Source organism: Cryptotermes secundus, unplaced genomic scaffold, assembly GCF_002891405.2.
Source record: "Cryptotermes secundus unplaced genomic scaffold, Csec_1.0 scaffold144, whole genome shotgun sequence".
Classification (NCBI taxonomy): domain Eukaryota; kingdom Metazoa; phylum Arthropoda; class Insecta; order Blattodea; family Kalotermitidae; genus Cryptotermes; species Cryptotermes secundus.
In genome coordinates, this window is record NW_019740655.1 from 1,531,780 (window position 1) to 1,554,664 (window position 22,885).

Here is a 22,885-nt window from a genome sequence, read left to right on the forward strand (position 1 = left end):
TCACATCACATTAATATTCCAACACCTCTTCAGTCAATGTAATTGCATATCACACACTAAACATGACTCAAAATCCTGTTCCCCCTCTATTAAGCATCAGTGGTTCCCAACCTTACTGTGGTGCTCTGGCCAGACACTGATAATAATGGCCTTCATTCAAACAGCAAACACCATTTCTGGAAGCACCACACCATTCTACAATTGTTCCATACTCATTTTAGCGTTCTGCTTGGAAAATATGACTTGGGCCCTCAATATACAATGTTAATCATATTAAAATGTTGTAAATTAAGCTGTAAAGAATTATACATCAGCTACATACCATGTACACAACTCAAATTAAAGCTTAGTTAATATATACAAACATACAAAACTCAAACTACACTGGAAGAACTGTATGTTTGGTGTAAAATAAGTACCTTACACACATGAATAAAAGTAGAACAGATCTCAAATGACACAGATATCTTAGTCAAGAACCACTGATACAAGACACACTATCGTCCGACAATATCAATACAGTATGTACAACACATCACTAGCTTGAGCAGAATATACCATGTTAGAAAAATGACACCTTGATCTCCAAGAGATGCCTCTATTTTCACTGTGCTCATTTCAAAGAGAATATTACTTACATAATCCCAATATGGGAATTGTAGTGAAGTTTTCATTGTAAGACTACTAAGAATGAAATGTAAAAAAGTTGAGCATCATACTGTTTTGAAATATTCATTTCAAAATGCTTCTGCATGTCAAGAACTCCAGTATTATAAATAAACACACTGACACTAATACAAACCTCACAGTATATTCAATCTTATAAACCACAAATTTTAGACATGTCTTACCTACCACAATAATGATATCGCAAGAAACAACAATCAGATAAAAGCAGCTGGCCAAACACATAATACACAGATTTAACACAAAGATAAATACACAATTACCCACTTCTAATGGACAATAATTTAAATTTTTTTGGTACTGCAGAATGAATCTAGGAAATATTAGGTCACATTATTAAACAGAGTGCCTGGTTTGGGTAACAGTAATTAATACTGTTCTTAAACTTGTAGGATGTTATAAATTTACCCTCTTAAAGTAAAAATATTATAAATTAGCAAATAATCTATAACAGAATAATCATAATAAACCCAACAAGACATTGTAAATTAAAAACCTGTTGCAAATTGGTCAACTTGTTTTCAAATTAGAATGTCTCAGAAAAATGTTACTTTTACAATAATACCACTATTATTAAAATTTAAACCATAACATGTATATTAAAAACCTAAGGAAGTCAGCAAATGAGAACATTTCTAACTCAATAAAGCTGATGAGAGTTTACAATTCAAAACTACATGTTCAGATTTTGTATACATGGCACATTAACAGTTTTCTACACCAAATCTCAACTGCAAGTTACTGATTCCCCTACCTAAATTACTATCATGGAAAGTTAACTATAATTTTTCAAAATTTATAAACTGTCTAACAGAACAGTACCTTACTGATACATATAAAGTTGCTGCCCATAATTACAATTTGATAATTTACCAGTCTAAGTTCCAAATATTATGATCGTTACATTTCAAATAGGAGATAAATTAAGCATGCCATGGGAAGGAGAAAGTCTTAGCAAGCCATGACAGCTGAGCGCTTGTCGCGATGTTTGCTCCGAGACAATGTCCTGGCTTTGAAAGCTGCTGAATTCATCATGTGCTGGAACCAAGAAGACATCAAATACAAGACTGTTTATTTAGCCAGACCTTCCCTTAAAAAAATTGTGATAATTACTATCTTCTGGGATGTAAATTATGTTCTCTGGTTGATATTTACCGACATTTCAGCAGAATATGAAGGAAGCATGTTCAACCAAAATGTCTGTAAATATTAATTACACTAGACACTATCACATCTCAGAAGACAGTCATCTTCAGTTATTGCCATGAGAACCTAAACTATTACAATGAGCATACTTTTGGCACAGACTAAAGAGGGTAAGGGGGAAGGTGTCTTTATGAAAACTGCAGAAATCTGAAACCTCCACAGATTTTCATATACATGAGATGAAAAAATACTGATTTCACATCTTTTCCTGATAATTCACGCTGTCTTCATTTAGAAAATCCTATTATGAAGGTCTCTGCTCAAACTTACCCGTTCATGCTTTGTCTGTTTATTTGCCGCATAGTACGGTGGAGACAACCTCTCACCCAGCTCAAAAATTTCCCGTACTAGGTCATTTTCAGTTAGATGCAAGTTCATCCCTGATCCCAGAACCTGAAGAAATAGGAAACAGAAAGACATGGTTTAAATTAAGGTTCTTGGTGGAAATGCAGTATGAGAAATCAAACAATAATCAACTCCAAATACAGCTTAAAATCTACAAATTCTGAACTCAGTACCCTCTTATACTTTATACTGATGTGAAACTTGATCTCTCACTTTCACAATGGAAAAAAGATTGAGAGTGTTTTGACTGTGTGACAACAGCCCACAGAGCAGAATGTCTGAATCCAGGGATGGGACAGAATGATGGAGAAACATGAACGCCCTTTGCAATTTGTTTACTATTCACAAAATATTATTAAAGTAATCAAACAAAAGAAAAAAAGATGGGCAGGATATTTAGCACACCACTGGAAAAATTTTAGATGGAAAACCTAGAGAGTTGGGAGAATTACTACTATATTATACATTAGAGAATATTTTGGTCTTTTTGGCCATCATCAGGTAATACAGTCTTCTACAGCCACCTTTATTTTTCTGCTATTTTCTCCCTATAATGACCAAAGTTTACACCACAGTCTTAAGGGTCATAATCTCTTGCATAAAATTATGCTAAAAATATTAAAATGTAAAACGTTAAAAATGTTTTTATCTCGTTTACATCGTAGTGGTGTTCCAAATAATGTCGATGTCTCTTGCTTTTCTGGTCCTTGTAAAGACTCAACTTCTCATGTACGTATTATCTTCTGCCGGTACTCAGATTATGTGTTCCACTATGATCTACAGGTATGTGTTGTTTTGTTTTTTGTGCTTTTGTTTGTTCCTCTGGATTGTCCCTGTAGTGAGAGGTAACACATCTGGGCCAGCGGCTGTGTGGAACCGTCCTCTGGAGAACTTATTGTGGAAATACTGGAACTGTATTTCAACCAAGCCTTTGCAAATATTACATGAGTCATGTCCTGTGTGAGACACATGTTGAAGAATATAATGCACCAACAACAACAAAAAAAAAAGGCATGTCTGGCCTGCTGACCTTGATGTTTCTGTTTTTCTGCGACTGAATACATGAATCAATTTTTTTTTTAAACTTCTGAAACTCTTCCAAAACGGTGTTATACATGGAATATGCTAATTAACTTAATTATTTCCTGTTTTATATGCCCAAGGAAACTCACCTGACAGAATGCATCATACTGTTTCTTGCGACACCATGAATCAAGTGCCAAAATTTCTTGGCCAAATCTCACCTGGATGTCTGGTGGATCGTCATCCTGGAATTAAAGGCATTACTTCACAAACACAAGTATCATACAACAATAACAACAATTTTAGTACTACGTACAAGTGCCTAAAACTACTTTTCTTTCTCAAATGCAAAAAGCACTCTTTAATGTATGTCAGGAGTCATAAGGTTAGAAACACTTGGACATTTTACTGTAAAAAACCTGAATTTCTTTACTACTGCATTCAGTCATCTAAGATATTAGAAACCAAATCTCAGTTTACCTACAAAACAGTACCGCAACATGGCAGTTGCTTCACCCTGCATTACAGGAAAATCAACATGTCATACTCTCACTCTCTCTCACTCACTCACTCACTCACAGAGCTGAGCCCTTCATGAGAAGCCACCAGTTGTGCAGTCACTCAAAAACTTCCCAGCATTTTATGGAACCCAAAGTTTCATCACCATGTTCACAAGAGCCCACCACTGGTCCCTATCCTGAGCCAAGATCAATCCAGTCCATACCATCCCATCCTATCTCTCTAAGGCCCCCCAGACACACACAGTTTGGCCTTCAGATAGACATTAGAGGCAAAACTCTGACAGTTTACCCCTCCCTTTCCTCCCCATACACGCGCAGATAAAGCAGCAGGCTTCATGCCACAGTCACGGTCTTCCAGCCTATAATGTTGAGTCACACACGTCATGTGCTAAAGTCCTGCAGGCAGAACTGACGGACTGACGGGTTTCCCACAGGCCAACAGTCCAAACGATTGGCCGGCTGGCCACACCACATACGTCAGTTTTGCCTTTCAGTCTTCAACTGTGCAGGCCGAACTGGAGGCCAAACTGTGTGTGTATGGGGGCCCTAAGATTCATTTTAATATTGGCCACCCACCTTCGTCCTGGTCGTCCTAGTGGCCTCTTTCCCTCTTCCCTTCCCACCAATATCGTATATGCATCCTTCTTCTCCCACATTCGTACTACATGCCTGGCCCACCTCATCCTCCTTGACTTGATCATTCTAATTTAGGGCTCCAATTCATCCCATTTTTTCATATGAAGTCCCACTGTCACATTCTTACGTAAGTATTCATGTTGTAAATTTCTTCATTTGCTGTTAAGTATTGGGGGGGCATGTGGTAGTGTAGTTGCTTAAGGCGCTATGTTACAAGCCAGAAGGTCGCAGGTTCAAGATCTGATGAGGTGGGTTTTTCAATTTACCTAATCCTTCCAGCCACACTATGGCCTGGGGTCGACACAGCCTCTAAGAAAAATGGGCACCAGGAATCTTCCTGGAGGGTAAAGGGCGGCCGGCGCATAAGGCTGACAACCTTACCACCATCTGTGAGCCGACTGTCTAGAAACTGTGGGACCCTCAACATCTCACAACCCTATGGGCCTCCAGGGCCTGTTACAGGGATAGCTGCTGTAAGTATTTCTTTAATGACATTAATGTAGCCCAAATAAATCCATGGAATTCAGCTGAAAGGTGATGGAACTCCTTATTCCGATTCATAAATTAATGGTAACAATATATCTGTTATTGTCTGGTTCAACTAGAATTTAAAACTACTGCTCTGAAATCTATCAGAATGCTAGAAGAGGGTTGATGTGAAACAGCAAAATTATTCACTAAATATAGGAGTCTACTACATGCAGGTACACTAAATTGGGATTTCAATGTATTTTGAGCAAAAAGTGAAAATCTGTGACAAATGAATCACATCTTGCCAAGCAATAAGTTTTATACTTAATGCACTCTTCTTCATGGCGAAAATTCAAATTATTGGACACTTTCACATTATCCAAGTCTACAGCTACAGCATAATCCCTACAGCACTCACTTCTACATAGTGTAGAATGTCACGAAAGCTTGAGCGCTGCTGTTTTCTGTCTTTCTTGGCTCGGTACTTGTGAGAGTCAGTAGCAAGCTGCCGCAACTTATCTGCCAGCTGTGGTGTATTTGCTCTTTGGAAATCATCGTTATGTTCACGGCCAAGTTCGTATGCCAGAGCTATGGTCTCTCCAGCTGCCATTCGCACATCCAAATGAGATGAATCCAGTAGTTCAGAGAGCTGACATATTTGACTGAAAGAAAACCAAATTCTATACATCACAGACAGTTATTTAAAAACTTACAAGGTGGTTCAAATATGACCAGGACTGATTTTTTTGTAAACAAGCTGCACTTCTCAGCAGCTGTGTGACCTTGCGAGAGTGAAGCCACAACCTCCACCCTCCCTCCTGTTAGGGTTAGAACCTGTTCAGTCCTGTCTGGAAGTTGCTAGAGTGATGAGAGTACACAAGCTACCATGGAGCGTGGAACAACGCATTGTGATCAAATTCCTCGTTGGAGAAAACGTCCAGTCCATTGAAATTCACCACAGACTCCAACAACAGTATGGGGAAGTGTGTCTCTCACGGACTCGTGTGTTTGAGTGGTGTAAGTGCTTCAGAGAGGGCAGAGAGCGCGTGGAGAATGAACCGCATGATCATTGGCCACGAACATCCATCACCGAGCCAAACATTGATCGTGTAGACGTGCTTATTCGTGAGAATAGGCGCATCACTATCAAGGAACTTGGAGTAAGATCCGATCCAAGCGGAAGACAGGTGGAAGGCGGGTAGCCTTCCTTCAAGACAATGCACGCCCCCCCATACGGCCAAAACAATGGAAACCCTTCGGAAATTGAAATGGAACCTTCTGACACATCCGCCGTACAGTCCTGATTTGGCCCCAAGTGATTTCTACCTGTTCGGAAGGCTCAAATCAGACTTGCAAGGCATGTGGTTTGTGGACGACGCCATCATCCAGACTGTTCGGGAGTGGATACGCCGCCAACCACAAGTCTTTTTTTGGGGGGCATCAGGATGCTTCCAGAAAGTTGGAAAAAATGTGTTGACTCTGGAGGGGAGTATGTTGAAGACTGACATGCGCAAGTAAGTGTTTGGCAATTATGTTTTTTTTTTTAAATCAGTCCTGGTCATATTTGAACCACCTAGTAAATGTCACATTTAGTGACCCCTACGAACTCTTACGAACTTTACAAAAAAATAATTACACAAACAAAATCAGTCAAAGGTTTCAAAAACTATGCTTTAAAATAAATTTTTCTCATACACAGCCTGCAACTCTTATTTTAACAGTATAGTAAAACCACAATTAAGAACCCAGAAGTTTCAGCCATCTAACAAAGACTCTATAAACATATAAATGAATCTTGATTACCAATGCCTATGGTTTACAAAGTAATTTAATAAAATCATTTAAAATGAAATTTGTCCTGGGTGTTTTGTGGTTGAAAAAGTGGTGGCAGTGGGAACTGCATTTTCCAAAGCTTACTATTAACGCTAGAAGATGATGAAAGCCAACACAGTGCACTATAAGAAAAAGCCATGAGGTCATACTGACACAGTTCTATGTATTTGTGAACATAAAAAATCTGTTGCTCTTTTCACCACTATAGATATCCAATTAGACTAGGTACAAACTGAACAAATGACTCACGGGGCAAACACGTCAGTGTCCTCTGACATTAGCACATATATGTCATCAGGAGCCATAAGTGTCAGGAGAAGGTTCCACGCTGAAAGGGCAGCAGCATGCAGTGATGCCAAATCTGCAGATACTACTGGCACAGTTCCATTTCCTTTCAGATATGATCCAGAGAAGATTGTTTCTAGTGACTCCATCAATTGAATAACATCAGCCATCTCTCCCCCAGATAGGAAAATGCATAAGCCAAGTGCCCAGCAGCACTACGGTATAAATATAAATTATTTCATACTGCATTATATATTTTAGAAACTTTAATTCTGAAATTGTAATCATAAGTACAAAATATAGTGAAAATTAAGAAAACTACAAGGCTTACTGAGGAGGAAAATCCAAAGTTAGTTCTACACAAAGCAGATTTTATAACAGTTGATTAAGCATCCACTTGTTTTGTGGGTAATCTCATGTTTTGATGCCATTTCCTCAAACAAAAAATTGTTGATCAATATAAAAGTTTTGTTATATTTTAGCGTCCTGTTGCACTGATTTATGTCCATGATTTATTCTGACTGTCTTACAGTGCATACATTTATTCACCTTACTCTTCTCTCTTGCACTACATGTTGTCAACAGGGCATGCAATGAAGTAGTTCAACGTACATAGAAAAGCACCTGAAGATGGCACTTTAGTGCTGAAACATGTAGTGCAAGAGAGAAGAGTAAGGTGAATAAATGTATGCACTGTAAGATGGTCAGAATAAATCATGGAAATATAAAAGTTACTCACCTCCATATTTTAAAATTCACATCATTGTTAACTGCTAATCCAGACTGACATCTGACCACTTTACTACTTTTAAACTGACATTTTCGGATACACGTTCATGCACAATCAGTGATGATGAAGTCATTCATGTCATTTCAAGAAACTTTTAAGTGTCAAAAGTACATTTTCAGACATCAATACATAAATAAAACTGTTAATACACATACACACAATCTATTTCTCCACAGGTTATTTCCAGTGTCAACATTTACAGACCATAGGTTATTACTGTAATAGCATATATGCACAGTCCAGCTGGCCAAATGTTGATTTTTTTATACACTCAGGAGTAATACCATTACCCCAAAGACAAAACATGGCAACCAGTACCACAGTATCAGAATACTTTAAATTCCCTATTCCTGGACAGTAACAAGTGAACAGTACAAATTTGTTAATATGATCCTCATAAAACCAAGAATAAAAACTGCCCTGACAAAGAAACTGCGTTAACAAATTTGTGAAGATGCAGAATATTCAAGGGTATCAAAAATTCATAGGACAAACATGAAGATATTCAAATAAGAAACATACTAACAGGATTTCAAATGGCTACATTACCTTTGCTCTTGCTTGAGGAGAGGCTGCTGTATCATGCGCCACTACAGACAGTACAGGTGCCAATGATTTGTATACTTCCTCTGCTTCATCTCCGGCCCCAAGCTGGACACAAAGCAAAGGAGCTAACTGCGCTGCTGCTGCCTGTTCTGATCCTCGACCTTTTTTCAAACTCCGCTCAATTCCATCTGTCAGAGTCAGGCGTCTACAAAGGAAAATATTTCCTATGAGACCTAAATAGAGGCATTAAAAACACCATTCAGCAGAACTAAACAACAGAAAGTGTCAAGTTTCTAGATGGTGTCATCTAATCGACCACCTACCTGTCCCATTTGCATAACATTTATTTAATGATCTGTCAGGAACTCAGACTATATACAGAGAACCCCCAGTTAAGAGACCCACATTTTACATCTTCCCATACTAAGGCTGAAACCCACTGACACGACAAGCCGCGCGTGGTTTGTCGAGTGTTGTCGCTCGCGGCCGTTATTTGTATTGCTTTTATGAGGCACGCACAGTTAAGTTTTGGGACAGGGCACACAGGCAGCAGAGCTGTCCCACGCCTAATATGTACAACTAATGGATGCACGCGACAAACAGCAGCTAACTGCTCACGACTAGTCACGCCAGTGAGTTTTCAGCCTAAAGCACATATTTCTCTGGTCCCAAATAAAGCTCCATAAGCCTTCTGTATTTATCTTCTTCGATTTAAGAATTTACTCATATTTCACATATGAAAAATTGATTCCTGCGCATACTTTGGATCTCGTTCTATGACTGATGGATATTTGTTTGCATGGCCACCGTTGGGTAATTCAACATCATCATTTGCACAGCATACAATGCAGCATAGTTCTCTTGCTGTGTTCATCCTCTGTGTCAGTTGGGAGTTGTTACGGCTTCTTCTGTCTGTGATGTGTTCAACTCCTCTAGCTTTTTGGGGGGTGATTTTGAAGTAATGACTGGCCATAACATTGAACAGAAAAAAGTTAATAATAAGAGAGAAAGTGATAATTATTCAGAAGGTACAAAGAATCCAACTGCGTCACAAAATGAAAGTAGGATGCATCTGTGCTGCCATCATCAAGTAACAACTCTGTGTAAAGCTTCAATTCTTGAAGAGGAAAATTGGCATGGGGTACATTCTGAGAAACTGAAAGACTTTTATTTTATCAAACAAATGAGGTCCAATACCTTATTGATTTGCCTGAATTTAACAGTTGTTTTCCAAAACCCCAAATTAGGGTATAAAAAGCTTGTACTCCAGACAGATTTTAAATTGGGGTTTTATTGTAACATAAAATAGTAGGTTTATGATTACTACATAATGAACTGAAAGGACAAGAAAATGACTGTGACCTAATTTGAGGTACTATCCCAGAATTTTCCTAGAGGGACTAACAAAACCAGTCAGGATAACTGGTCTCCAGGCCAGTATTGGAATCTGGAACATACACAGTATAGAGCAGGAGTGCTATCCACTTGACAGCAATATTTGGTCTTTCAGAAAAGATTAGATTTTACAGAGTCAGCATTCTTTCAATTTAGTCCATGCAAGTACATGTAATTCCTCTTGCACTCCTACCTGCATTTTGGTTATTTTCACATTATTTTTTTAATTATTCTTATTGGGGTGAAAATGAGTTGACTTTGTACTGCAGCCACTACTGGCCTATTGTACCAGCCTCAGATGATAGATGATGGTGACTGTGGAGCAATGGTGGAATGAAGACTGGCAGGGGAAACTGAAGTACTCTGAGAAGACCTTCCCCAGCGCCACTTTCTCCACCAGATATCCCACATGGCCTTATTTTCACATAATTTATTAATTAATATTCCATTTTACAGCTCACAATATTAAGCACTAAACTTGAGATGCTGAAAAATACCTGTCAGACACAAAATCTGGTATGCATTTTTTTATAAAAGCTTTGGCAACAGATTCTAGCGAAGATGTTCGGCCCTGTGCTGATTTCTGATTGATTCCATCAATTGCCTCTCGTAGTTTCTCTTCGAACACCTCTTCCTGTGTCTGTTCATCCACCTCATCACCTCCTGAAATAATTTAAAAAGATATCTAATTCTACACGTAGGAAGATGACCAAACACAACAGACACCATGACACTGTTGTATAAGTAATTTTTTTGTACATTATTTGAATGAAGCATATACACTGCTCTCATCTCAGTCTATATATGTTTCTTTCCCAAAATTAACCCGCTCAATGCAGTGGTGTCCTTGAAAAGTTGACAGTCACTCAGCTAGTCAAAATATTCCTCACTTCACCGAACCTTTCACAACTCACTGTGGACCCTACCCTAAGTCATTTTAATCCACTCTACACCTTCACACTATTTCATTTATGATCTACCTTAACACTGTCCTCCTACGTATGTCCAGACCTCTCAAGTAGCCTATTCCCTTCAACCTTTCAACAAAAATTCTGTATGCATTTCACATCTCTACTGCAAATTTTATTTTCCCATACATGCTCTCCCACAGTCAATGGCGAGATAAGACAGAATTTAAATCTAACACTCTCATGAAAATTAATGTTGTTTTGTGTATTAACAACTATAATCCCTACTCCACTTGAAACAAAAACTGGGCCCTTTATCAAAAAATGCCTCCTTATACAAAAATGTACACATTAAATAAAATATAAATCTGTAACTTTTATTTAAACACTTTTAGTATGGTGTGTATTGAGCAATATACAATTCATGAGCTACTAGATATGACATTCGTACTGTTGTGAGTACAAAGAACATTACATTCTGTCTACAGTGCAAACAAAGGTGCATCATCACCAGTCAGTGATGCAGAGTGTTATATCATCAGGAAGTTATTACAGTCTGATCTCAACATACTTCCAGCATTCATACACAGCTCAGAAATTCAAACACACTGCAAAACTTTTCTTCTGTAAGGTCGCCTACATTAGGTACAACGTAACAACATACCTTGATGAAGAAAGTATATCTGTTTATGATCTGAAATGTGACAGCACAGTTTCTAAAGTTTACAGACATTTCAGAGAAATGTACTAAACCAATCAAGCGAGAAATTGCTTCGCCTTTCCTTGCTGCTTTTTACTTGCCTCACTCTCTGATCCTGAAGGTGCAATATAAGACATGCAGTAGCTACTAATGATTAGCTTGTTCAATAATGGAATTTATGACTATGCAGTTAATTATCTCTAATCCTGATGAATAACCACCAATAGTATTTAATTTGTAACAAGTAAAAATTGAGAACAGGGATCCAAAATTATAAAGAACATATCCAAAATCTGGAGTATAAATTATCCTTCTTGTTAACACTATGATCAGGTGTGCACAAATTTCCCAGTAATCTTAGATCCACCTCCAAAAGCCAGGAGCCAGAAAGGGGGCATTTCTGATGAGAAACTTGCTCACTTTTACTATGAAACAGGCACCTGAAACACTTATAATAAATAACAGCCAGTTCCTTTCATGCTTGGGGTAAACCCAAATTGCCATTGCTAGAACATTGAGACAGAAACAAAACCATTATAACTAATGTCTACCTAGTGTCTTGAACACAGGAGTATTTTAACCCCACACAATTTTCTTAGCAGGGGTCTGTTTGTTTCAAGCACTCAAGAAATCTATTTGCTCATTCATGCAGTACAACAAACACTTCATATTTTAGAACACTGTTCCCATAAAATAATTTCACACAGAAGTCAGTAATGAATTAATCTATAATATTTCAGATTCCATGTTCTCAGGGAGGCAACTACTGTGGGTACCATCTTCTGGGATAGGATGCCTTGTAATAGTTCTGCTCAGTCTTCTGAGTTGAACAATATGCCATTCAAATTGGCAAGCAACAAAAGAATGCTTGTTGGCTTACTCCTCAACCATGAAGATGGAGCCAGCACAGTCCTCTAAAACATCAGTTAACTTCTACCATATCACACAGCATCACAGCATAAAAGATATTACTTGTCATAATCCACAACAGATTGTTCTGAGTACATTCCGTTCAATTATTTTACACAATCTTAATTATAAATATATTGGAACTAATCATATTGCAAAAAGTGTTAATATGCATCACCAAGCCATATTACTATCAACAACAACCCAAAGGATATTAGCACATTTCACTAATCTTTTTATTTCTATATAAGTTTTATTTAAATTAGTGTCATACTTCCTCTCCTTTGTTTAGAACAGAATATAAATTATTTTATTTAGCACATTGTGTACATTACTGTAATTGAAAGTACTGTGTTGCTTGTCTGAGGATCATGGATGCAGCTATTTGTAGCTCCTCCAAATTTCTCCCAAAATTTATAAATGAGCCATTGTATGTATACATAACTATCTTGCCCCCTTATAATTTTGGAAAATCACTGCAAATGTGATGAAAAGCAGAAGACTGGGTAGATTCCAGGAACTCCAAATCTCACAAACAGTCTGTCTGACAAGATCTAAAAGTCCAGAAATATAATATTTGTAGGCTGTTTAATGGGTAATCATTCATCAGCTAATATTTTAAGTTATTTATTATTCCTGTGCTCTGTTCGTGAGATAAGGTTTAATACAATTATGTGGGGTACCATGAATCCCATAACATCTGCAAGGTGTCAGTATTTGTATGGGTCTCCATATATTACGCTAAAGCTGCATATTCTGTTTATACAAGTGGTATACATTACAGGCACAAGTGACCTTGCATAACTCATGGACCAATCTTCTGCGCACGCCTTACGTATATAGCTTTCCAAAGGGGCAGGATTCTTCTCCTCTCACCATTCAGAGTGGTTCTGGGGCCCACCCAATCCAGTGGTAATGGGGGATCTTTTCCTGGAGGGGGGGGTTAAAGCAGTTGGAGCATGAAGCTGATCAATCATTTCCAAATAGTGCTGTGGTGAAGAATACATGGATCTATACATCCACTCCCAAACACATCTTCACGGCGTAGTGCTTAATTACTTAAAGCACAGAAATAACTTTACCTTTTATTACATGATGATATTCATCTGTGTCCCATTTATGAACCCATTCTATAAAACAGAATGAATGCATGAAAGCAAAACTTGCAACACATTTCAGAGTTTCACCTGCAGAATTTATATTCCTGGTACACTATAGTCCATGGTAAGGTAAAGCTTTCCCTGTGCTTAACTAATTAAGCACTATGCCATTATGACATATGCGGGCGTGGCTATATAGATCCACATTTTCTTGAGCTTGGCACTAGCTGGTGGTGAGTGGTCAGCTTCATGCCCCGTCCGCTTAACACCTAGGAAAGAATCCCCAGAGCCAGTCTGGACAATGCGGAGAAGAGAAAATTCTTGACCCTACTGGGACTTAAACTTGGTCATGCAGCCCATAGCTGTCATATACCAGTTGAGCTATCCATGGCAAGCATCACAATTACACTGTCAGACTACTTTACAGTAATGTCCTTTCATAAAATGGTGTGTCACTAGTAAAACTTCAGGGTCTATGTCAGATCCATGTTAGATATGTTTCTGCATTTTCATAGCAAAACACTATAAAACAAAATCCCTATTTAATGATCTCACAGGGAATGGTTTCTTTTACACTAACAGGGGTTATGATAAAATGCATCTAGTACTTACCATACACAACAATGATAAAATAATTTCTTTGGATAAGTCATTAAACAGAAGGCCTAATGCAATTAAAATTACACAACCAGTGACATCAAATTTCTAAATCAAATAATGACAAATAAAACAAGTATTACAAGAACTTCAAGTGAGAATCAAAGTAACTATGATGCTGTTGAGGCTGTAGCGTATTCAACATGTGATGTAATTTCCCAGAAATTATAGTCATGTGGTAACAATTTCCAGTACAGAGAAAATGTAAATGTCAATTGTCATTTAGGCCACAGTTGCACTAAATTTATGTACATGTTCTAGAAACTCTAGTTTTTTACACTAAATGCAGGTTATTCAAAAACAGGAATGCACTATATGGGATAACATACGTTTTTTATATTGCTTTGGCTAGGACCACAACAAATTTTCAATAAACACATAAATAAAAAAAATTGGGACTTCACTGTATTTTCTGGGAAAAGTGATAGGGGAAAGCCAGAAAACAGAAACTTGAGGATCATAGGAGTAACAACTCACCTTCTTCAATGATGCTCTTTGTTTCTGATACAATACTGATGACACTTGCATTGTCATTGATGGAATCTTCATCAGATGTTATCCCAATTGTGTCTGCACGAGACTTCTGAACAGATGCTAATAAAGAATACAGAACAAAACCAGATTCAGAATAGAATGGCAAAATAATTCAAATTGACCAAATTACTGTTTTGCTTTCTTTTCAATGTCACTAGCATACAAATCTCATATAGTATTAACCCTTTCCATGCCAAGTTTCTTTTCACAAATTTAGAACACTGACAGTGACAGGACGCATACATACATCTTATACCTAATCTAACCTATGTAAGATTTGAGGCTTTCAAGTAGGTTAGATTATGAAGAAAGCAGNTGTCAAAGGAAAGAGCCATACAACTAAGGGGTCAAAGAGCAACATGAATGAAAATAACCATTTAACAATTTCCTTAACAGCTTGCTGCAGAACTATAAATACACCTTCAAATAATTACTGAAGTACTTACACAACTAAGACAACAATACAGGCATTTTTGTGGATATGCTAACCTATACTTTCATAGCAGTGTCAAGTGCTACTGTTTAATTACAACAGTGAATACTTTTGTACATTAACTACACACAGTGCTACGTATTATTTTGGTTAAACGTTTTATGAGAAAGGATTTATCTCCAATATACATACCTACTGTGTTGCAACCCATTTAAAGAAAAATACATTACTTGTAGAAGGACCTAAGTAACGTATGTAAATCGATGATGCCAAAAATGCCATCTTTAAAAACTGAATGCATGGTGTGCGACATGCTGAAGAAGAAGCATTCCTTATTACAGACTGATCGACACTATATAATCTAAACACTGACAGTGTCATCAAAAAACCAACTTAAAAAAAAAGTGTTTGAATTTAATAACAATTTCTGACTATTTTGCACAAGACACTACTGCTGTTAACCTAATTCAGATATAATTAATTTTCTTCAGAACAAACCTGCCTGTCTGGACAAGACAGTTTCTCACGTGGGTCAGCAGCACAATATAATGAAAAACTTCTCGAATTTGACATAACATGAAGTAGATTTTTGAGTTCCAGATGAATGGAATTCCCTTTGCCACTTCACATGCCAAGAGTGTATGTAACATCCCAAGAGGCACTATAAAGAGGCATGAAGCAAGGGTGCAATTGCAGCAACTGATCAAATCATAACTCCAAGACAACTGTTCAACTAGGCCAAACCAACATAAAAACCAAGAACTCTGATCTTGTTACTTAACTAAAAGTCAGAGATGAAAAGCTTATATGCAAAATAAATATAACAGCTAAACCAACACATGAAAGCATTCACCTTCCTGCACTTCTAAGAATAAGAAATACTGTGAAGATATTTTCTAACTCAGCCATCTGAAGAATGTCATTTAACAGAGCTGCAAGAAAACTTGATAGATGATGACACAAAAGGTTTTGTATTGTGTGTAAGTCTGGCTATTAGGATATGTTATCACAACGAATGAGAACTCAGTGAAAGTGACAACCAGTTTTCTCCATGCTCATGATCCATCACCATGCTATGTGTATCTTGAATGGCCAGACATGCTGAACATTCTTTTGTCAGACGTTTCAATGAACGTAGATCCAAGAGCAGCCACAAGAATGATGGATAATTTAACAACTGCCAAAACACAGTTAACAACTGAAAAGCTAAAGCACAAGAGAAACTACTCATCATTTTAACAAACACAAATGATAATATTACTACATTTATTTATGTCAGGAAGACTTGCTGTATAAAAGATGGGGCAAATAATGTCCCAGAAGTAACTACTTTGTAGCCTGTCCATACTGTGTGTGACATGTGAACCCACTGCATAGAGAAGTGCCACTTCCTAGGTAATGCAATGTCAAGACACTGAGCTGACAACCAGCATCTATTGCTAGTCAACAGCTAGCAATTCCTAGGCAACGAACAGACCCACTCACGAATATTCTAGCTAACATGGGAAACAGTAAACCCTTTGACAAGGTGTTCTCTCAGCAGTACATTAAGATCTACTTAAGAGGACAGATTGTGACAGAACAGGACAGTTCAGATCTGTGGGAGTTCAGATCCGACGAGAGGTAAGAGAAAAACCAAGAGCAAAGACACTCCACCAAGAATAGTGGTGCAAGAGTATAACCGTTGAAGAAGAAATGCAGAGACGACGGACTAATCAGGCCACTTTGTCTGAAAGGGCGTTATTTGAAAAAGTTACAAGAGGTAACAATGAAAGCGACATTACTCTACCCCATTTTGTGATTTAAACGAGCATTTAATTACCTTTCAAACATCTGCCACATGAGCTCTGCTGCTTGTACATAACAAATAATACAAATTTTGGTAGAGATAACATGTCAAAATGATGCTATTTCTTTAAAATTTTTGTGCCCTTGAGCCATAAAATTTGGAAGACAATGGGTTAAGAACTGTGCAAAAAACTATCTGTATGGAGTCCCCAAACCAAGCAGTTTTCATTGAAACAGAGAGTCAGGTTGAAAAGTGCACTTTAAAGTGCACCTTTATGCGATGATCTGGCATATAACGAATCTGCCTGAACTGAAATGGGTTCAGAGTTGTGCCTATCCCTCTATCTGGCCAGGCATTCAGCAAGACATAAATGTTCCTGTTCCTTTCAGCTAGCCAGATGACATGCATCATTTTGAGAAGCTACCTAAGAATTCAGACATGCCAACCTTAAATGACATTTTTAGATCATCAACACATATGCTCCCAAACAGGGAGCCTTGTGGCAACATTTTATGTTAATATTTAACAACGTGGATTAATTAATTTTACATATAGGAGTATTTTTAATTACATATTTCTTTCCTTGCTTGTATGTTTCCATATGTGAAGGATAAACATCTTATGCAGTTCAGCACATGATGAGAACAATGAAGTACTGCCCATTCTATATATTGTAGCGTGTACGCCCGTTACTGGGTAACAACCTCAAAACAAACAACAAAATGACATCTACTGCTAGGCAAGAGATTCTTAACTCTTTGACTGGCGCGGGCGTGTTTTAACGCCCGGACGATGCCAGCCGTTCCCTGGCGTTGGCGTATTTTAACGCTTTGACAATCTCGTCCCTTCTTTGCTCTCTTGGCACTCATCAACCAAAGACATATATATGATAGTTTTTGTGCATGTTTGTAAAGAACCCTTGTAAACTTTGTGGGGGTCTATATTACTGTCAGAACCCTCTGAGAAGGTAAAGGTCAGAAAATATTTCACATTCATTCAGTTTCACCATAGCTTCTTGCAGCATGTGTCTTCGTGTTCCTACAGACCAGCTGGAAAATGTTGTGAACGAGATTTTTTCTGATGATGATAGTGGCGATGAAATAATGATTCCTGAATTGGATGAAGTTGATAGTGACAGTAATACAGTGATAGGCAATGATCCACAAGACAGTAATCATGAACATTTACCTACCATGAGTGCGGTGCCTGACACGCCCATCTCATGAACGTACGGAGACATTGTACCCCCAATATTTCCATTTGCTAATAGTTTCGGGATCAAAATTGATATAACACATAAAATGCATCCCTTTTCATGGATTAAAATTTTTTCTGGATGACGACTTGGTAAATCACATCACAACTGAAACCAATCGCTATGCTCACCAGCACTTCAACGCACATGAGTTAGCTCCTCACTCTCGAAAACACAATTACAATTATGTCACATCAGATGAAATCTGGACATACTTAGGAATTGTGTTCATGACAGGAATCGACAAACGCCCTGAAATTGAAGAATATTTGTCCACTAGGCCCATATTTCACACCCATGGTTTGGACAAAACATGTCTTTGCGGTTGAATAGTTTCATTCTATTCAAAAAGAACACAACAAACGAAAAATACAAGAAGAGAAATTACAGATTCAAAGATTTTATATTGGACTGTGTAGAAAAATGACTGAACCAAACAAACAGTGTGGAGAGGGAGAAAAGTCAAGGAATGAATTGGATGACGAATCTATTGGGTCCGACTAGAGTGCAGTCACGCCTCCGCCCTCAACCTTGAAAAGACCAACAGTGAAAGAGACAGCAAATCGTCTAGAGGGTGGCTTGAAAATTCACAAAATGGTCCATGTTCCTAACAGTAACAATAAGAAGAATGGTGCCCTGAGAAAGTGTCGCGTGAGTGCTAATCACAAGGTTAGAAAAGAAACAAGTATCATGTGTGCAGGCTGTGGTGTGACTCTCTGCAAACTTTCATGTTTCAATGTTTATCACACGAAGAAAAACAAAGAAAGAGGTGTGGAAAAGCATTTATTGCATAAAATATTGTATTTTAATTAGTTCCAAAAATTTTCGTTTTTAAAAACAAATTTTTGTTGAAGTTGTTTAGGAAAAAGTAACAACATGCATTTTAGCGACATAAGGTTTAAAGGGCCTGCCAGGACAGGGGTGGGATTTAAATACCCTTCGCGCCAGTCAAAGCGTTAATAAGTATATGCAGCCATTACTGAGCAATGCTTTTGCATACACACGTTCTCAAATGACTGGAGTACAACAATGAATGCTGTTATTTACACAATCTGTGCTGATGTTATAAGGGGGACAACCGGAGCAAGAATTCATACAGAGTTATAAGGGAGTCTGTTGGAGAAGACTTAGTTGGTGCAGTTGAGATCCAGCAGACAATGAAGCAAGCATGGAAGCTGAGGAATCTCCACTGTTAAGGGGCCCATACATGTACGAGTCTGGCTCGGCGAGCTTGACTCATGAGCCAGGCTCAGATTAATTTCACCACAAATGCATGAGCTGACTCCCAACCTTGTGACCCACACACGGACGAGTCTGGCTCATTGGAACCCGAGTCAGACTCGCGAGCCACCACTTGGGAACAACTGGTGAAGACACAGCAGACTGAAAAGACTTAGCGCATGCTGTAGTGATTTGTAAAGTGTGGAGATTATTGATGGTGCTAGAATTATAGACTGTGTCACGTAACTTCGAACAAGGCCCTGCATTCCTAGTCAAATCCCGCGCATAGCTTGTGGTGGGAGGAGTTTCTTAACACTCGTTCTTCCACTTTCACCGACCCCTCGTGTTTCACTGAAACTACCTTATTCTCTTTTCGAAGAACATATTACAATAATACAAATATATTGTCACTCGTCATGCAAAGAAAAATATGTTCAGTGTGTATTACTAATTTATGCCTATACCCTGACCTAATTTCTTACTCATTATGTACGATTTAGCACACAAGAAAACAGACATTTTAAACAGATGATAGAAAAACCGTAAGTATAACCTGCTTCGAAGGTGCCTTACAAACAACTGGCCGCCTGTCGCTTCTCACACCCTCGAACCCACCCCCTTGTCTGAAATTTTTCTTCTGTGCATTCAAGGTTACTCTTGGCCTTGTTTGAAGTTACGTGACACTTGCTATAAGTACAGTAAAAGAGTCGTGTGTTAAAGCAGTCAATAAATCCAATCTCCAATCCAAACCCTGAATATGGTCACACTCATAAACATTACAATATTATACGTCATTTATTCCTCCAGTATCAGGGCTACTAACAACCTGCATGAATCATGGGTTATAAAGTGTCAGGATAAGATGAATGACAGTGCCTGCAGGAAAGGGTAGATAAAGCACCACACAATGAGAGCTTTTAAAATCTGGACATGCTCTCCATCATACCTTATCTTTCTACATGGTAATGTAATCAGTTTCATTATTCCCATTTATTTCCATTACTTCTGTTCTACAGAGTGCCTGGCCCCAACAGTGTTCCCTCACCAAGGATTATGCATCTGCTCCTACTTCTCATTCTGTATTACTCTGTTACTATGACATCAGAACTCAAAATGTAAATGGCATTCTCTCTTCTGCTGGAGGTGTGTGATGAGGACAGTAATGCACATTCTATATTGTTGCCTTTTATTATTATGAAAGTATCAAAATATATTTTCACCTAACGTAATATTTTCCAACATTTTATACAATAACAACCTCACATTAAGATGTCTTATTACAATACGATGTTCATTTCAAAACATGTGTTATTACTGTATAAGTTCTGACACACTCTCTCCATACCTACCATAACTTCCACAGGCAATTGATGTAGTCCTAAATTTCTTAGTTTTTCAGCAAGTTATACATAAGACTATTATATTCATTCCTTCATTAGTGAGAAGGCAAAGATGCAGACTATAACTGCATGGTGTGAATCTTGTTGAATAATACAAAAATATTCAACATAACAGTTACTATTAATATGTCTACAGCATTTAACACACAAAATTCCTATCATATTTATGGGTAATGTGCAGTGCTAAAACTATAACGAATTCCGTTAAACTCTAAATGCCTTAAATGTCAAAAGGTCACAAGAAATATGTGAACAGTTTTAAAATTTCTAACAACGTAGTTTCCTTTCAAAAGTGTTTATGGACCAGTTCTTAGACATGTTCCTGCAACACAGAATTTACTGAACTCACAAAAAATGGAATTCCATGTGTTTATATCACGTTATCTGCACAACGTGGACTTAACGGCCATAATGTGCTATTTCTATCCCAAGGACTTGAAAGCATGACACTCACCTGACTTTCCCTTTCGCTTTCCTTTCGGCATGACTTCTTCCGGAATTTCTAACCGGTCTAAAATGTACACTTAATCAAGATGGTAAACAGTTCAATATAGGTAGAGGCCCACGTATATTTAATACTTGACATATAAATAAAATATCACAAAAACTCATAAACATGTTGCTCTTCAGTACATACGAAGCCAGCCTTCACGGCCAAGATTGGCGCAATGGTTTCTGGGAAGAAGTGACGATCGGCATTAGCACCAACATACGAAATTCTAGAATATCATGATGTTGCGCAACATGCATGGACATGATGTTTTAATGTTAATTGCTATTTCAAATGTTAGGTCTCTTGAAAGAAACTGCGGATGCTATAAAGTAGACTATATTAAAATCGCAGTGTCTGTCCGTTGGTCCGCCTATACCCATTAAACAACTCGAGAATCAGAAAGAGACGTCCATGAAATTTGATATTGGGGAGTTTTACTGAAATATGTTGAGACCAATTTTGGTTTAGTCAGATAAGTAAATGACAAAAAAAAATGTTGGCGCAAGTATAGTGACGATAGTGACAATAACTTCGTGAATACTCAGGGAACTGAAAAATGTTGCGAACAAAAGTTACCGAAAAACTTGAAATTTGTATTTCATTCTCCGCGTAGTTTTCCGTTAAGTCTTGCGATTTGTGAGGTTAATTGTTCCTCTATTCCTGCGTTTCCTAACTTCTGTTATATAGTAATCAAACACATGAAGACTTAAGTAATCAACAAAGGTTATTCGAACAAAAGAGAAGATAAACGAAGTCTCTTATTTTCTACAATTAAACGAAGCTTCTACCACATTTTTTAGGCTAAATGTGGCTGTATATAAATATATATTTAATGACACATAATTAACATAAGAGCATAAATGCTCCTTTGAGCTTTTGTGAGTAAATACTTAAAATAGTCGAGCTTATGTCAATAAATACTTGATAATGGATGCCTGGATGTCATTATAAGTCCTGCCAAATGTGTTAAGTCTGCACTCACACTGCACACAGTTCTTTCCCATTCTCTTGGAATCCTGTAAGCGCTTATCCAGAACAATCTTTCTAATGTATGGAAATTAACACACAGGCTATAGTTGATGCATAATTAAATTATACGATGAAAATTAACATTCTGCTGCATATGACAAATGCTTTTTAATTAAATTCACACCATTCAGTTCAGAAGTCTGAATCTGGCCTCAGTGATACAGAAGTGGAAAATCCTGTTAATCCTTATGTCTGTATTTACACATTTCATCCCAGGAACTTGAAAAGTGCCAGGCATTGCAGAGTGCAAATATTTGCATCACTTATGGAAAACTGTTTTCCCACCTACTACATATTTCCCTCATATATTCATTCTCCACACCTATGACACCTGAGGAAGAAACATAAATATTCAAAGCAGATGAGATTCCTCCAATCAGTTGTTGGATACATGCAGCACTGTTTCCCAAATGTCTTAACATCATTTTTGCTTCAGTCCTGATGTTCATCGAACACATCTATTAGCCATTAAACACAGGGACAACTTTACCTTTTATACATAGGTAAGTCAATAAGTAACTTACAAATGGATATAGAACTTAAACAAATAAAGAATACTGATTTGAAAAATGCTTTTATTTCTCAACATAATCTCCCTGTACATTGAGGCACTTTTCCCATCATTTCACAAGCCCCCTGAAAACCAGCAGCATAAAATTCTTTGGGCTGCTGTTGGAACCAGGTGGTGACTTCCCTTTCTACAGCTTCATCGTCAGGAA

At 37.7% G+C, this 22,885-nt stretch overlaps 1 protein-coding gene and 1 long non-coding RNA gene across 2 annotated transcripts in view; one reads left to right on the forward strand and one right to left on the reverse strand.

Moving 5' to 3' along the window:
• Positions 1-1,020: 1,020 nt before the first annotated feature.
• On the reverse strand, positions 1,021-21,322 carry LOC111872363 (interferon-related developmental regulator 2). The gene is made up of 9 exons (XM_023866162.2): positions 21,099-21,322; positions 14,490-14,606; positions 10,236-10,401; positions 8,347-8,548; positions 6,972-7,222; positions 5,308-5,551; positions 3,411-3,506; positions 2,164-2,286; positions 1,021-1,725 (listed from the first exon to the last, which is right to left on the reverse strand). Exons 1-9 carry the CDS (start codon positions 21,127-21,129, stop codon positions 1,639-1,641), a joined length of 1,317 nt encoding a protein of 438 aa, XP_023721930.1. The 5' UTR covers positions 21,130-21,322; the 3' UTR covers positions 1,021-1,638.
• A 65-nt stretch (positions 21,323-21,387) lies between these two features.
• LOC117282947 overlaps positions 21,388-22,885 on the forward strand; it is a 5,410-nt gene continuing 3,912 nt past the window's right edge. The window contains exon 1 of the long non-coding RNA XR_004513901.1: positions 21,388-22,015. This is a non-coding gene — a long non-coding RNA (uncharacterized LOC117282947). The remainder of the gene's footprint in view (positions 22,016-22,885) is intronic.

Coding starts and splice junctions, on each gene's coding strand:
- LOC111872363 (XM_023866162.2), bottom strand. CDS start 21,129: ATGCCGAAAGGAAAGCGAAAGGGAAAGTCAG. Junction 14,607..21,098: donor AAAGCGAAAGGGAAAGTCAG/GTGAGTGTCATG, acceptor ATTCTTTATTAG/CATCTGTTCAGAAGTCTCGT. Junction 1,726..2,163: donor AACAGACAAAGCATGAACGG/GTAAGTTTGAGC, acceptor TCTTGGTTCCAG/CACATGATGAATTCAGCAGC.